The 12,763-nt window shown below is 40.8% G+C and overlaps 2 protein-coding genes across 6 annotated transcripts; both read left to right on the top strand.

Moving 5' to 3' along the window:
• The first annotated feature begins 1,853 nt into the window (after nucleotides 1–1,853).
• LOC104884185 (hypothetical protein) lies at nucleotides 1,854–6,745 on the top strand. Of its 5 annotated transcripts, none has more exons than XR_002038930.3 (6): nucleotides 1,854–2,543; nucleotides 3,604–3,776; nucleotides 5,205–5,295; nucleotides 5,370–5,579; nucleotides 5,674–5,759; nucleotides 5,874–6,091. XR_002038930.3 is itself a non-coding variant. In XM_010668795.4 (6 exons), exons 1-6 carry the CDS (start codon nucleotides 2,163–2,165, stop codon nucleotides 6,544–6,546), a joined length of 1,086 nt encoding a protein of 361 aa, XP_010667097.1. In that variant the 5' UTR covers nucleotides 1,860–2,162; the 3' UTR covers nucleotides 6,547–6,745. The 5 variants fall into 5 exon arrangements, 4 of the variants coding, with proteins under 4 accessions (XP_048497440.1, XP_010667097.1, XP_010667099.1 ...); XM_010668795.4 differs by lacking the exons at nucleotides 5,674–5,759; nucleotides 5,874–6,091 and adding exons at nucleotides 6,107–6,279; nucleotides 6,489–6,745 and having other exon boundaries at nucleotides 1,860–2,543; XM_010668797.4 differs by lacking the exons at nucleotides 5,674–5,759; nucleotides 5,874–6,091 and adding exons at nucleotides 6,107–6,279; nucleotides 6,489–6,745 and having other exon boundaries at nucleotides 1,861–2,543; nucleotides 5,373–5,579.
• Nucleotides 6,746–11,155: 4,410 nt separating this feature from the next.
• LOC130590817 (uncharacterized) lies at nucleotides 11,156–12,184 on the top strand. Its single transcript, XM_057393377.1, has one exon. The coding sequence runs from the start codon at nucleotides 11,156–11,158 to the stop codon at nucleotides 12,182–12,184; it is 1,029 nt and encodes a 342-aa protein (XP_057249360.1).
• Nucleotides 12,185–12,763: the final 579 nt, after the last annotated feature.

Below are 12,763 nucleotides of genomic sequence, written 5' to 3'. Positions count from 1 at the left end.
ATCAAATTTAGGCGAAGATGGATCAACTTGACAAGAAGCTCTCAAGATCAACCTCGCATCATCTAGTCCATCACAGGTAAATTTTTTCTCTTGTGATAATTGTGGTGGTACTAACCATGCCCATTCGGAGCATTTAGCGACAATAAACTCTAGAGGAGATGGTTATCAAGAAAACTAAGGGTATGTGCAAGGGTATAAATGAAACTACAATCAAGGTGGTTCATCCTTATAAGGGTCTAATGTCTACCAAGCTCCACATCAAAAACCCAACGCCCAAAAAGCTCCCTCTAATTGTAATACCCCTCATGATTGCTTTAAAGGGATTTAGCAGACTACTCATTCTAACAAGATGCATCTTTCTTTTAGAGAGCTCATTTCATTAGTTACTCCACAGTTAAGCGTGCTTGGCTGGGAGTAGTCCAGGGATGGGTAACCTCTTGGGAAGTTTCTCGGGGTGCCCAAGAGTGAGGACAAAATGTGCGGAAAGAACTTGTGTTGGTACTGAAGACAGTTGTTGGTCCTGGATACGCATTGGTGACGATATACTCGACTCCTGATGGGTCGGGTGTTACAAATGGTATCAAAGCAACCCTGCGATCGCATGTTGGGGTTAACCTAAGGCTGTAAGGTTGAATATTAGAAGTCCTCAGGCGCCTAGTGGGGGAGGATCATGGGGCTGCATTGTCATAAGGAGCGACCTAGAGGTCATCTGACCGAAGATCCGAAGTCTCATGCGATTTGTCTTCAGGCTAGGGTGACCCACAGGCCGTATGCCGAATATGTGGAGTCCTCAAGCGCAACGAAGGCTTTGATGTTCTCAAGTGGGGGTGTATGTAATACCCCTTATGATTGCTTTAAAAGGATTTAGCAGACTACTCATTCCAACAAGATGCATCTTTCTTTTAGAGAGCTCATTTTATTAGTTACTCCACAGTTAAGCGTGATTGGTTAGGAGTAGTCCAGAGATGGGTAACCTCCTGGGAAGTTTCTCGGGGTGCACATGAGCCGAAAGAACTTGTGTTGGTTATTGAGGACAGTTGTTGGCCATGGATACACATTGGTGAAGATATACTCGACTCCGGATTGGTCGGGTGTTACACTAACCCTTCGTTCGTTCTGTAAAATCTCGAACCCACTCCATCCCCCGATCCAACCTCTCTCTAAATTCTCCAAAAACTCCAATCCATGAACCAAATTCTCGAGAAAAACTCCTCTACCCCCACAAATAAACTTCCAGGCCAACCCCTTCCTAACCCCAATCTCCACCAAGCCAAAGCCATTCATTTAAGGTCGAGAACAAGTTATGAGGGTCCCAAGATGCCTAATGAGGAGGTAGAGAAGGATGAATAAGTTGAAGTTGTTGAGAAAAAAGTTGAAGTTAAGAAGGGTGAGAAAGCAGAGAATGTGGAAAAAGAAAAGCCACAAGTCAAATTCACATCATAAAATATTTATCAAACAGCTAAATGTTAATAATAATAATAATAATAATAATAATAATAATAATAATAATAATAATAATAATAATAATAATAAATTGTCATTTTACGTCATAAAATATTTATCAAACAGCTAAATGTTACCAAACACATTTATATAAACATCAGTCAAATCCGCAGTCAAATTCACTTTATAAAAAAGTTAAAACTCTAACAGCAAACTCTAAACTTTGTTTGCCAAACCGGGCATTTGAGAGTTCTTTTTCTAAAATTCTCTCTAAAATTCAAAGAACACCCCATTTAAAGTTTTTGACTAATCAAAACTCTAAAAGTGATTTAAAACTCTCTTTTTATGCCCAAACTCAATTGCTATATATTCTTAATGAAAAAACCATTTACCAAACATGTTCTAAACGCGTTTTCCTTTGGCTTTTGCCGCCCTCTCACTCAATGCTCAACAACACTCCAACAGTCTTTAACAGTTAACACTCACAGAGCTTTCGGTCACCACCATTCACTAGTGGCACGATTTCCGATGCAAAATTCACAGATTCAGCAGTCACCTCCACGAAAGGCTGTACACGTGTTCCTTATCAAAAACTTAAGCAAAGGCCACAATAAGATCCCATTTTCGTGTTACATTTAAACTCCTTGCTACCAATTTCAATTTTGAGCAAAACCCACAAAACTTAAACTCAATTTTTCCCTCTACCCAGAAAAAAAATAATGTTAGAAAGTGCTCCATCTTTTACCATTTACGCAAACAAAAAAGAGGGTGATGTTGAAGATGAGGAAAAAGAGGAGAGAGAAAATGTTGATAAGATTTATGGAGAAATTATGGGTAGTGGTGAATTTAGTTTTGCAAAACCAGATTTGGATTTGATAAATGAAGAAGGAGATAATGATGTATTGAGTGAAAGTGTTGTTGGGTTTGAGAAATTGGGTACTGACGAACAAGAAGTGAGGCCAGGTAGTCCACTTATGTACCTTGCTACTGGGTTAGGGATTAAGGAGGAGAGAGAATATAATGAGGATTATTATAGAGAATTGCTTCAAGAATATCCTAATCACCCATTAATCTTGAAAAAGTATGCTCAGTTGCTACAGGTGAGTTTTTATGCTTTATTTGTAAAGTGTTTTCTTTATAGATAGTATATGCTTTCTATTTCTATGATCTTTCTTCATTTTGGGCACAATAATTATTTTCATTGATCTCATTTTGTCTATCTTTACTTGTAAATTTTTTTACATAAATTTAGTTGTTAGATTATGAGAAATTCCTAGTTTGTCCTAGGGAGGAATAATGAAGGTTCGTATTGGTGGTGATACAGTAAATTAAAGGCAATAACCAAAGAAAAAAAAGCTATAGAGAAAAGTAAACCGTATAATGGTAACAGCTACTTAAACAGTTAACCGCTACTTGAACAGCCAACAACTACTTCAACAGTTAAAGGCTACACCAATAGCTACTTTGCCGAACATACCCGTTGTATAATAAATGACTTATTATGTGTAACTGCCAATGTTTGTATAACAAATGACAAATGTTGTAAAAGCAAATACGAATGTTTTGTTTAAAGTGACATGATTGTTGCTGATATCAGTCAAATGTTATTAATGCTTAGTTATTGCTTAATATATCCAGTTTTAGCCTTTATAGGCTGCATAAATCATTTTCCTCAAATATAATATTATGATTTATGAGCATGATGATTAATTCAAACAAGTGATGGGTTACGAAACCTTGCATTTGTGAGCTTTGAGTTGATTGTTATTAATAGAATGTTTTTCCCCCTCTTTTTCATGTCAATATATTTGATTTCACAATTCACAACAACCTAACATTAGATGGAACGATTTTAAATGTTACTGGTGACTTTGATCTCTTTTAAGAGGTAATTGTTATGTATCACAGTAAGGCATATTGAGAGAGGGTGACACCTGAGATTTGCTCCATTAACATTTTTGATATGTTGAACAGTTGGAGTAACTTAAGCACGCTTTCTTTTGTGGCTGTGGTAATTAACTGTGTTTAGTTACACAATTCTTTGTTGAAATTAGGAAAAACAAGATAAGAAAAAATTGGCTCACATGCTCCCTTGGTACAGTTGCTTTGTTGTTGATGTTAAGATTGGGTAAATTTGTTGAACATTTTGTTGCCAAATAGAACAAAGGAGACCTTGAAGGAGCAGAAGAGTATTATTTTCGTGCCACAAAAGCTGATCCTGGTGACGGAGAAACTCTGTCACAATATGCTATACTGGTGTGGGAGCTCCATCGTGACCAGGAAAGAGCCCTGAAATACTTTGAGCTTTCTGCTCAAACTGCTTCTAAGGATAGGTGTGTAATTTTTGTACCATATGTCTGTCTATACACCATTTTTCTATAAAGCTTGACCTTGTTCATTCACTACACATACCATTTGCTTTGTATGATTCTAAGAAATAATTATTTATCATTACCGTACCAAGGGAAAAATAAAAGGGAGATAGGTGAGGGGGGAGGGAGGGAGGGAGGGAGGGAGAGAGAGGGAGAGGAGGCGTAGGGTGTAGGAATTTATAAGTACTATAAAGCGGAATTTCATGAATCAAATTCATAAGCACTTAAATCAGGATCACATGCATATATAATTAAGGATCACATACAAGTTTAGAAATAACCTTTGTAGCGTGATTTCCACAAAGCTTGAATGACTCGGATTGAGAATCTCAGATGTGATTCTCTACTTAGTCCACCAACCCGGATCAACACTCCACCAATGCTAGTTGGAAAGGAAGAAAACTTCTTTCTTGTTTTTGGAGTTTAAACGTGACTTTGATGAAGAGAGAGAATAGGAGAGAGAAAATAATAAGAGAATAAACTTACTGTTTACTTTTCTGCCTAACCCCAATATATAATAGTATTTAGGTTAGATTTCTCTCCTTATCCCCTCTCTTGGCCGGCCACCCTAGGGCCCTCTTGGGCTCTAGGTTTCTTTTGTTGATCCAAGTTTAATGTGTGACCTTGTAGGATCCGTTACATTGGGCTTCGGGTTTATTTATTTACTAATCCGAAGTTCTATAGCTTTCTCTAGCAAGACGTATAGACGACCCAATATAACGAACTTATTATCTCTATAATACGATCCATTATATATTAGTAATTGCATTTAAGTCGAGGACATAAATCCTTCATAGGGGGAGGGAAGAGAGAGAGAGAGATTGTGTCAGCAAAGTAACTGTGAGAAAAGGACTTACATGTAATATGTTTAACTCGTATGCTGGGTGTAGTGACCTTGTAACTTCCCAGTATCTACCATAGTCGTTACTCATACACTAACCTGTAAGCATCAGCAAAGCTAGGAGCTGATTTTCTAGGAACTTTCTGTACATGAACTCTACATTATATTTGTTGCAAGAGTTGCTAAGTTTGCTAATTTGCTTAGAATGTGACACACCAACTAACCCTAAGCTTCTAGACCCAATATGTGAAACTATCAACATCAACTCTCTCTCTCTTGATGTATTCCTTGTTAGATTAAGATAATTAACCAAATAGCGACCAACGACCACTATAAGCGTTCAAATAGACAAACCACTAGACAGTAGATTGGACAGACCAATATATAAGCTCTATGTTCATATGGATTTTGTGTCCTATCATCTCAACTGCTTTATGTTTGTTGACAAAGCGATTGTTCCCGGAAAATTTCAAACATTATGCTATAGAAGCTATTAAGAGTAATTTTGCATAGTTGCTCTAATGCTGACAACTAACCTCATGTTTCAGTAATGTGCTGGCAGCCTATGCTAAGTTCCTTTGGGAAATAGATGATGAGGAGGATGATTATAGTTATACAATTCATCCTGATCATGGTCAGGTATGAAATTTCTTTTATTGATGAATGTTTGATCATTCAAAACTTGGAACATAACTGTTGTTGGTTTCAAATAGCAGGAAGACCTGCAGGAACCCATCCACTTATATCCTGCAGATGGGATCACAGTTGGCATTGATGGTCTTGCTGGTGGGAATGATATTCCAATGTCTGAAGCAGGAGTGCCGTTGAATAGTGCAGATGCAGAAGAATATTATAGAAGAATGACTGAGGAAGATCCTTCTGATCCTTCATATCTTAAGAAGTATGCTCAGTTCTTGTATCAGGTAAAAATCTCCATCGGTTTTTTCATGCTTAATTACTTCTGTGAAATTGTTTTATACTTGCAGCCTAAGACGTCCTTCATTGATTTTGAAAAAGCCTGATTCTGAGACAAAATCATAAATTCACAAATGGGAGATATTTTGAGGAAAAAAGCCTCCACCTTTTAAAAAAAAATTATTGAGGTACTGATCCTATCTCTTCAATTTGGCGAATATTATGGAAATTTATTACTCCTCAGGATCTGTGAAGTAGCCGACTCCGAAACATTACTACTACTGAATCTTTTTCTAACATAGGGATCACTTAAGCCTTTTTTCACCGACTACTCCTTGGAGCCTGAGCTAACTGTTGTAGCCTATCCAAAGATCATGTCCTAATTAAATATTTAAATGACTGCAAAGATAACTATTGTGGGAAAGCTTCTCTGGTAAAATTTCTTGTATTATATTAAGTTTTGTACTGTGCTATCCCCTTCGAGACTTAATCAGGAATTTGTCTCCATTTTGTTGATGATCTTCTGTAATGACAGTCTAAGAGAGATCTTCAGGGTGCTGAAGAAATCTATGCACGTGTCGTATTGGCTTACCCACAAGATGGAGAGATCTTGTCCCAGTATGCAACATTACTTTGGGAACTTTATCATGACCCAAAAAGAACTTTAAGTTACATGGAGGAAGCCATTAAAGCTGCCCCAGAAGATAGGTATCGCTCTCCCGCTCTTTTACAAATATTACGATCTGAGCGTGCAAAATAACAAAATATTCTTAAACATTCGCGGCAAAGCACAAGAAGCATACAAGCTATCTTGTGTAAGAATAACTTAGTTGCTATAAGCTAATGTTCAGGTTTTATTAATCTGATGTGAATTCGAAAAAAATTGCCTTACTGATTTTCTTACTTGATTTGTGCAGCAATATTCTCGCAGCATATGCTCGTTTCCTATGGATTATAGACGATGATGAATTTTGATACAATCTCTTTTATAGAGACTCAGCTTGTACAGTTTTTTGCATTGATTTTATAAAGAATCAGACAATATCACAAAGTTCATTAGACGAATTTTTCCGTTATAACAATATTGGTTTTGCCTCTCTTGTATTTGTGGAGGGATATGTGTATGTTGATAACTAAAGTTGTATTCCAAATTTTTGGAATTATGGTTGTTTTAGTTTGTTTGGTAGGGAGGAATTGGATGGACAAGAAATGAAGTGGAAAGAAAAAAAATAGACTTTTCTGTGTTTGGTAAAAAAAATACTAAGGGATTCAATAAGAAAGGAAATGAAGTGAGAGGAAAGAAAGCCTTATAAATCTCAATCCGTCTTCTGTGGACCCGGTTCACATTAAAAATAGTGTGGATCAGGCCTAGACACGTGCCCCACTACAAACTAGTTATTCTCGCTTTCAAAAATCTGCACGATTTTCTCTCTCTTCAATAAGATTCTCTTGCCCTAAAATTTAAAAAAAAACAGTTGTTTAGAACAAACGTACACTATATTATTTTAAAATACACTATATCATGTAAAAATACACTATCATGTCAAACACTTTAATAATCTATTATGATAATTTTGTGTAATATACAAATAGACCATACTATAACATTTTAAAATACACTATATTATGTCAAAACACACTAAATTATGCAACACTATCATGTCAAAAAACACAGCAAAATACTATCATGTCAAAATACACTATATCATTTTAAAGTATACTATAACATTTCAAAATAAACTATAACATGTCAATATACACTATAACATGCAACACTATCATGCCAAAAAAACTCAGTAAAACACTATGATTTTAAAATACACTATATCATTTTAAAATACACTATATCATTTAAAGATACACTATAACATGCAACACTGAATGCGGCAAAAACGGAAAATTTTTATTATTAAAACTCACGTGAGATGGATAAGGTGTACACTAAGTTAGTGTGCATCGGGTTCATATTAGTTTTTCTTATATAAATCTCCCCTTATCTTTCCTCTCAAAATTGGAGGAATTTGAAAGGAAAGAGATAATTATTCAAAATTGATTAATGTGAGTGATCTCTCTCCTCTCAAACTTTCTCTGCCTTCTCTCTAAAACAACGCTCCTCATCTTTAACCCTAGGAACTCGCCGGAGTTCCGGCGCCGCGAAGGATTCCGGCGGATTTTCTGGCGAGTTCCTCTTCATTTCAATTGTTTTTTTTTCGTTTCTCTGCGTCTTTTGTCTTCTGGTCCTAGTTGTGGACTTCCCCCTCCCCCCTCCCCCCTCCCCTCTTTTCGTGATCTTTAAAGCTAGATCTGGGCTTCCCCTTCCCCTCTGCTGTCCTGGTTTCGATTTTCGCAGTATAGGTTTCGTCTTTAGCATCCCGGCCGTCGCGTCGCCCACCTCACAGCTCGAAGGTTTGGTTGGTATTTTCTTCTCTGCGTGCGTCGTTAGAGTGTCTTAGTCGCTAGAGTTAGTTCCCCTCCCCGTCCCCCGGTAAGGGGTGCTTGAAGTTTTAGGTTGTAGCTTTCCCTTCCCCGATCCCCTGTTAGTCCTGGTAGTCGTAAGTCATAAGCTCTCTCTCCCCGTTCCCCCCCCCCTAGTGTGAGAAATAGAGGTTAGTGTCCCCTTCCCCGTCCCCCGTTAGTGTTAATTGTTGGTTTGTCTGGCTCGCAGTGAAGTTTGTCTTGCAGTTTTCTGATCGTTAAACGGCGTTGTTATCGGCATAGTATTATGTTTTGGGATTATATCATTTGTCTTGTTTATGTTCCTAGTTTAAGCTTTAGTTTAGATCTGTTCAGATCCAATTATGAATTTGTAGGGGTTCAAGTATTTGGTAAAATGAGAGGCAATGGCTCCATTAATCTTGTTATGATTCGATCTTCTAGATTAGAATTGTCATGGTGGGGTCTTCGGATCTGTAGTTTGGGTGAATTATTTTATTATAATTCACACCAAGTTCATGTGATGACTTTCAAAGTGAAAGTCATCACACTCAAAAAATGCATCTTGTGGGAGGCCCTCCAATTCAATTTGGGGCAAGTTTCGACCTCCACCTTTTTAGAGTTTCAGTCTCGTGAGACTAAACTCTCGCTACCCTCGAAGCAGGGTCAGAAGTTACCAGTGGATGTAGCTTCTTTGTTACTTTATTCAGTATGATCCCAGGAAGCCGCTTCTGTTCAAGGGCCGCCTTGGGAACTACGTCAAGCTATTTCTGTTCGTGCTAAATTTAAGTCGGTTTCCGGTCATATCGTGTCTTCTTCAAGACATTGTCCACAACTCCCCCTATCATTGTTCGTGCTAAATTTAAGTCGGTTTGGATATGTAATAAATTACTTTTGTTTCTTAGAATATGTACGAAAAGAAGCTCTTCTAGCTTCAATTTGCTTTGTTTTATGTTCGGTTGTACTACTGCTAGGATGTACTTCCAATTTTACTTAATGCAAATGTTACTCGTTGTAAAAAAAAAAAAAATTGATTTATCTTTTTCCAAATTTTACTTTCCTCCATTATATATATTTTTTCCCTCACATACAATTCTCCCTCCAAAAATTACACATTATATCATAATAACCCTTTCTGTTCTCTCAACTCGATCACGTTCATGCATAGCCTCATTGTGCAACGAAAATGAGCATATCATAAGATCGGGTAGCATATATAGTTTGTATATAGTTTGGTATAACTCATGTTCAGGTACTCTTCCTTTTTTTTTTTTCTTTCTCTATATATGGATTTGTATATAGTTTGGTATAGTTCGAGATTTTTGCAATTGTAGAATTGCTAGATGATAGATGTTAGTTGATCCATGTTGTTTGGGCCCCTAGCCTAGCCCAATTAAAATCAGAAGGCACTTCTCCCGAGGCCTAGGCCTTTTAGGTCAAAGGGCATCCATCAGTTTTTTGGTAACAAAGCAGCTTTACCTTAAAAAGGTGGAGGCTTCCCTAGGTCTTGGGATGCTCCCCTAAAGGGTTTCTTGTCTGGGAAATCTCCAACAACTATAAATACCAACAGTCTCATCAATGAACAGGTATTCAATTCTCACCTAACAAAACCAGAGCATCTCTCTCTAGACTGGATTACTTTCTCTCTCTACCTCAATCTCAACTGACTTGAGCGTCGGAGGGGCTTTCTCGGGAACACCCCCGGGCCATTTTTCCTTGTTTTGCAGGATTGGAGACTACAAGACTCGGGAATCTAACCTAACTCGGGATTTGACTCTCACCTTAAACATATTACTCTTTTGACTAGTTTCTAGGCAGAAACAGTTTGCGCCGTCTGTGGGGATACTACATCTCAAAGTCACGTACCGAGAGCAACATGGCACCCCGAAGGAAAACCATCCGAGGCTCACTGTCTCGTCAACCCACACCTCTCCAGTCTCACCAACCCAATGTCTTGGTCGAACCTGGCCATAGACGACGAGGGGTCGACCCCCCGTAACGATGAGCATTCTGCTCCCCGAGATGACCCTATGCCGGTCACGATGGCGGACATTGAGCGGATTGCCCGACAGTTGAACGAAAACATGCAGAGGAGTTTGCAGGAGCTCATAGCCGGGATCCCCCAGCTCAATCAAGGGGAGCCCCGAGAGCTGACCAGGGCAGAGCCTCGTGGCAGGGATAATCCTCAAACTCACGTTCCTAACCGGAGCGAGCAACGAGTGGTAGGAGAGAGATCCCGACAGGCTCACTCTCAGAGGACACAGAACTCGGATGCCAGGCGCATCATTGAAGAGAATTGGAGGCGCAGAGCGGAGCAGGACGCTCGCATCCTCTTAAACAAGAAGAGAGAAGAAAGGGAAAGGACGCACCGTGAAGAGCAGGCTCACTCTCAGACCCCGAGGAGGGAGCGGGAGAAGTCTCCTGTCGGGTCCAAGAGGACGAGCAGGAGGACGAAGCGGACTCAGGGCCCCGGAACAAGGCCAACACCTTGATCAATGGGGAGTCCTCAACTTCATGACCCCTTCAGTCGGGAGATCATGGAGGTACCTAACCCGGGAAAGGTTAAGGTCCCCACCATGAGCAATACTCGGGCAGTACGATCCCGAGGATCATATGGCGCATACAAGGCTCAGATGAGTGTCAGACGGGATGTGAGGCCACCTGGTGCCGTACTTTCCCGACGACCCTCAAAGGGTTGGCGCTCAGTTGGTTTTCGGGCTTTATCACCTGGCATCATTAACAACTTTCGGTTCTAGAGGCATTGTTTCACCAACACTTCATTGCTGGACGTAGGCACAAGAAAACCAGCATCCACCTAATGTCCATCAAGCAGCAAGAGCACGAGAGCCTTGCAGATTATATCAAGCGATTCAATGAGGAGTCGCTGAAGATTTCAGATCTTCAGGACGGGGTTGCTTCACCGCCTAATGTCCGGACTCTGGCCGGGAAATTCAGATGGTCCCTCGCTGAGAACGAGTCACCACTTTCACCGAGGCCATGAGTCGGGCTCAGAAATTCATCCAAGCCTCGGATATCTGTAAGCCTGTCGGGGAAAAGGCTAAGAAGAAGAAGGAAGAACTCCCTTACCGGGAACCAAACAAAAGCATGAGGAATCACCAACAGTTGCTCCCGAGAGCAGTAGATAACGGGAATGATCCACGTTTCAACAGAAATAGGCGGGAAATCTATTTGGATCTTAAGCACAATCGGTATTCCCATTCCCCCACCTATCAGAACTTCCAAAGATAGGCGGGATCAGAGATTATGGTGTGAATACCATCGGGAGTGTGGTCACACTACGAAAGACTGTCGGGAGTTAAAGAAGGCCTTGGATCACTTGGCTGATCAAGGAAAGTTGAATAGATACATCAAGCATCCCCGAGAAGAGAAGGGGAAGGAGAAAGAAGCAAGAAACGATAGCGACAACACCGATGGGTATGTTGGTGTCATAGCGGGGGGTCATGCCTCAGGAGGATCATCTGGCCGCGCTCGCAAGGCCCACCTTCAAGCAATGACACATCGGGTGTTGGAGGTGGAGCCCGTAAAGGCGGGGTGCCCGATAATGACATTCGGGGAGCCTGACCGGCACTTACACACCCCCCACGATGATCCACTGGTCATTGAAATGAAAATAGCAAACTCCCGAGTGAAGAGGATCCTTGTTGACAGTGGATCCTCAGCCGACATCATCACGCTTGATTGCCTACTCAAACTGAAGTATACCGAGAAGGATGTGATCCCCACCAACCAGCCGTTAATCGGTTTCGGAGGCGGGTCGGTCTATCCTGTTGGTCACGTTAAACTGGCTGTAAGGCTCGGGGAGAGAGGAAAAGGTAGGAGTCTACCAGTAGACTTCCTAGTTGTTGACACCCCGCTGCCTTACAACGTCATTATGGGTAGGCCCACCATGAACAAAATAAAAGCCGCCATCTCGGTATATCAGTTGCTGCTCCAGTATGAAACCGATGATGGGCAAGTCGGGAAGATTTATGGTGACCAGCAAACAGCCCGGGAATGTTATGTTAACAGCTTTCGAGCTAAGGCACCCGAGGAGAAGAAGGAAAAGAAGAGAAAGAGAGAGGAACCAACAGAAGCCCCGCGGGCCTCGGGGTTTATATATCCGAGAATCCCAAGTACTATGAACGCCCCCGACCTGTGGAGGAGGTCGAAGAGGTCGTGATAGATCCAGAAGTCGGGCATACATTGAGGATTGGCTCAAACCTCAATCCCGAGATCAGGGATCAGCTGGTTCGACCTTGAAAGAATTCAAGGATGTATTCGCTTATTCAGCTGCGGACATGCAAGGGCTGAACCCCGACTTTGCTTCCCATGAGCTAAACATCAAGGAAGGGTTCCGCCCTATCAAACAAAAGCTCAGGCATCAGGGCCCCGAGAGGAATGCCGCAGCTGCTGGAGAAGTAAAAAAGTATTAGAGGCGGGAATTATCGAAGAATGCCAATACACGAGTGGTTGGCAATGTGGTCTTGGTGAAGAAGGCCAGCGGAGCTTGGCGTATGTGTGTCGACTTCACGACTTAACAAAGCATGCCCAAAGACAACCATCTCTCCCGAAAATTGACAGATTGGTTGACTCCACAGCGGGTCACGAGTTGCTCAGCTTCATGGACGCCAATGCGGGATACCATCAGATCCCCATGGCTGAAAAAGACCGAGTCCATACTGCCTTTGTCACGGCCCAAGGCATGTACTGCTACAAGATGATGCCCTTTGGGCTAAAGAACGCAGGGGCCACTTATCAA

The sequence above is a fragment of the Beta vulgaris genome, chromosome 3, assembly GCF_026745355.1.
Source record: "Beta vulgaris subsp. vulgaris cultivar EL10 chromosome 3, EL10.2, whole genome shotgun sequence".
Taxonomy (NCBI): Eukaryota; Viridiplantae; Streptophyta; class Magnoliopsida; order Caryophyllales; family Amaranthaceae; genus Beta; species Beta vulgaris.
Note: the sequence above shows the minus strand (reverse complement) of the source record. Positions and strands in the feature narration are given on the sequence as shown.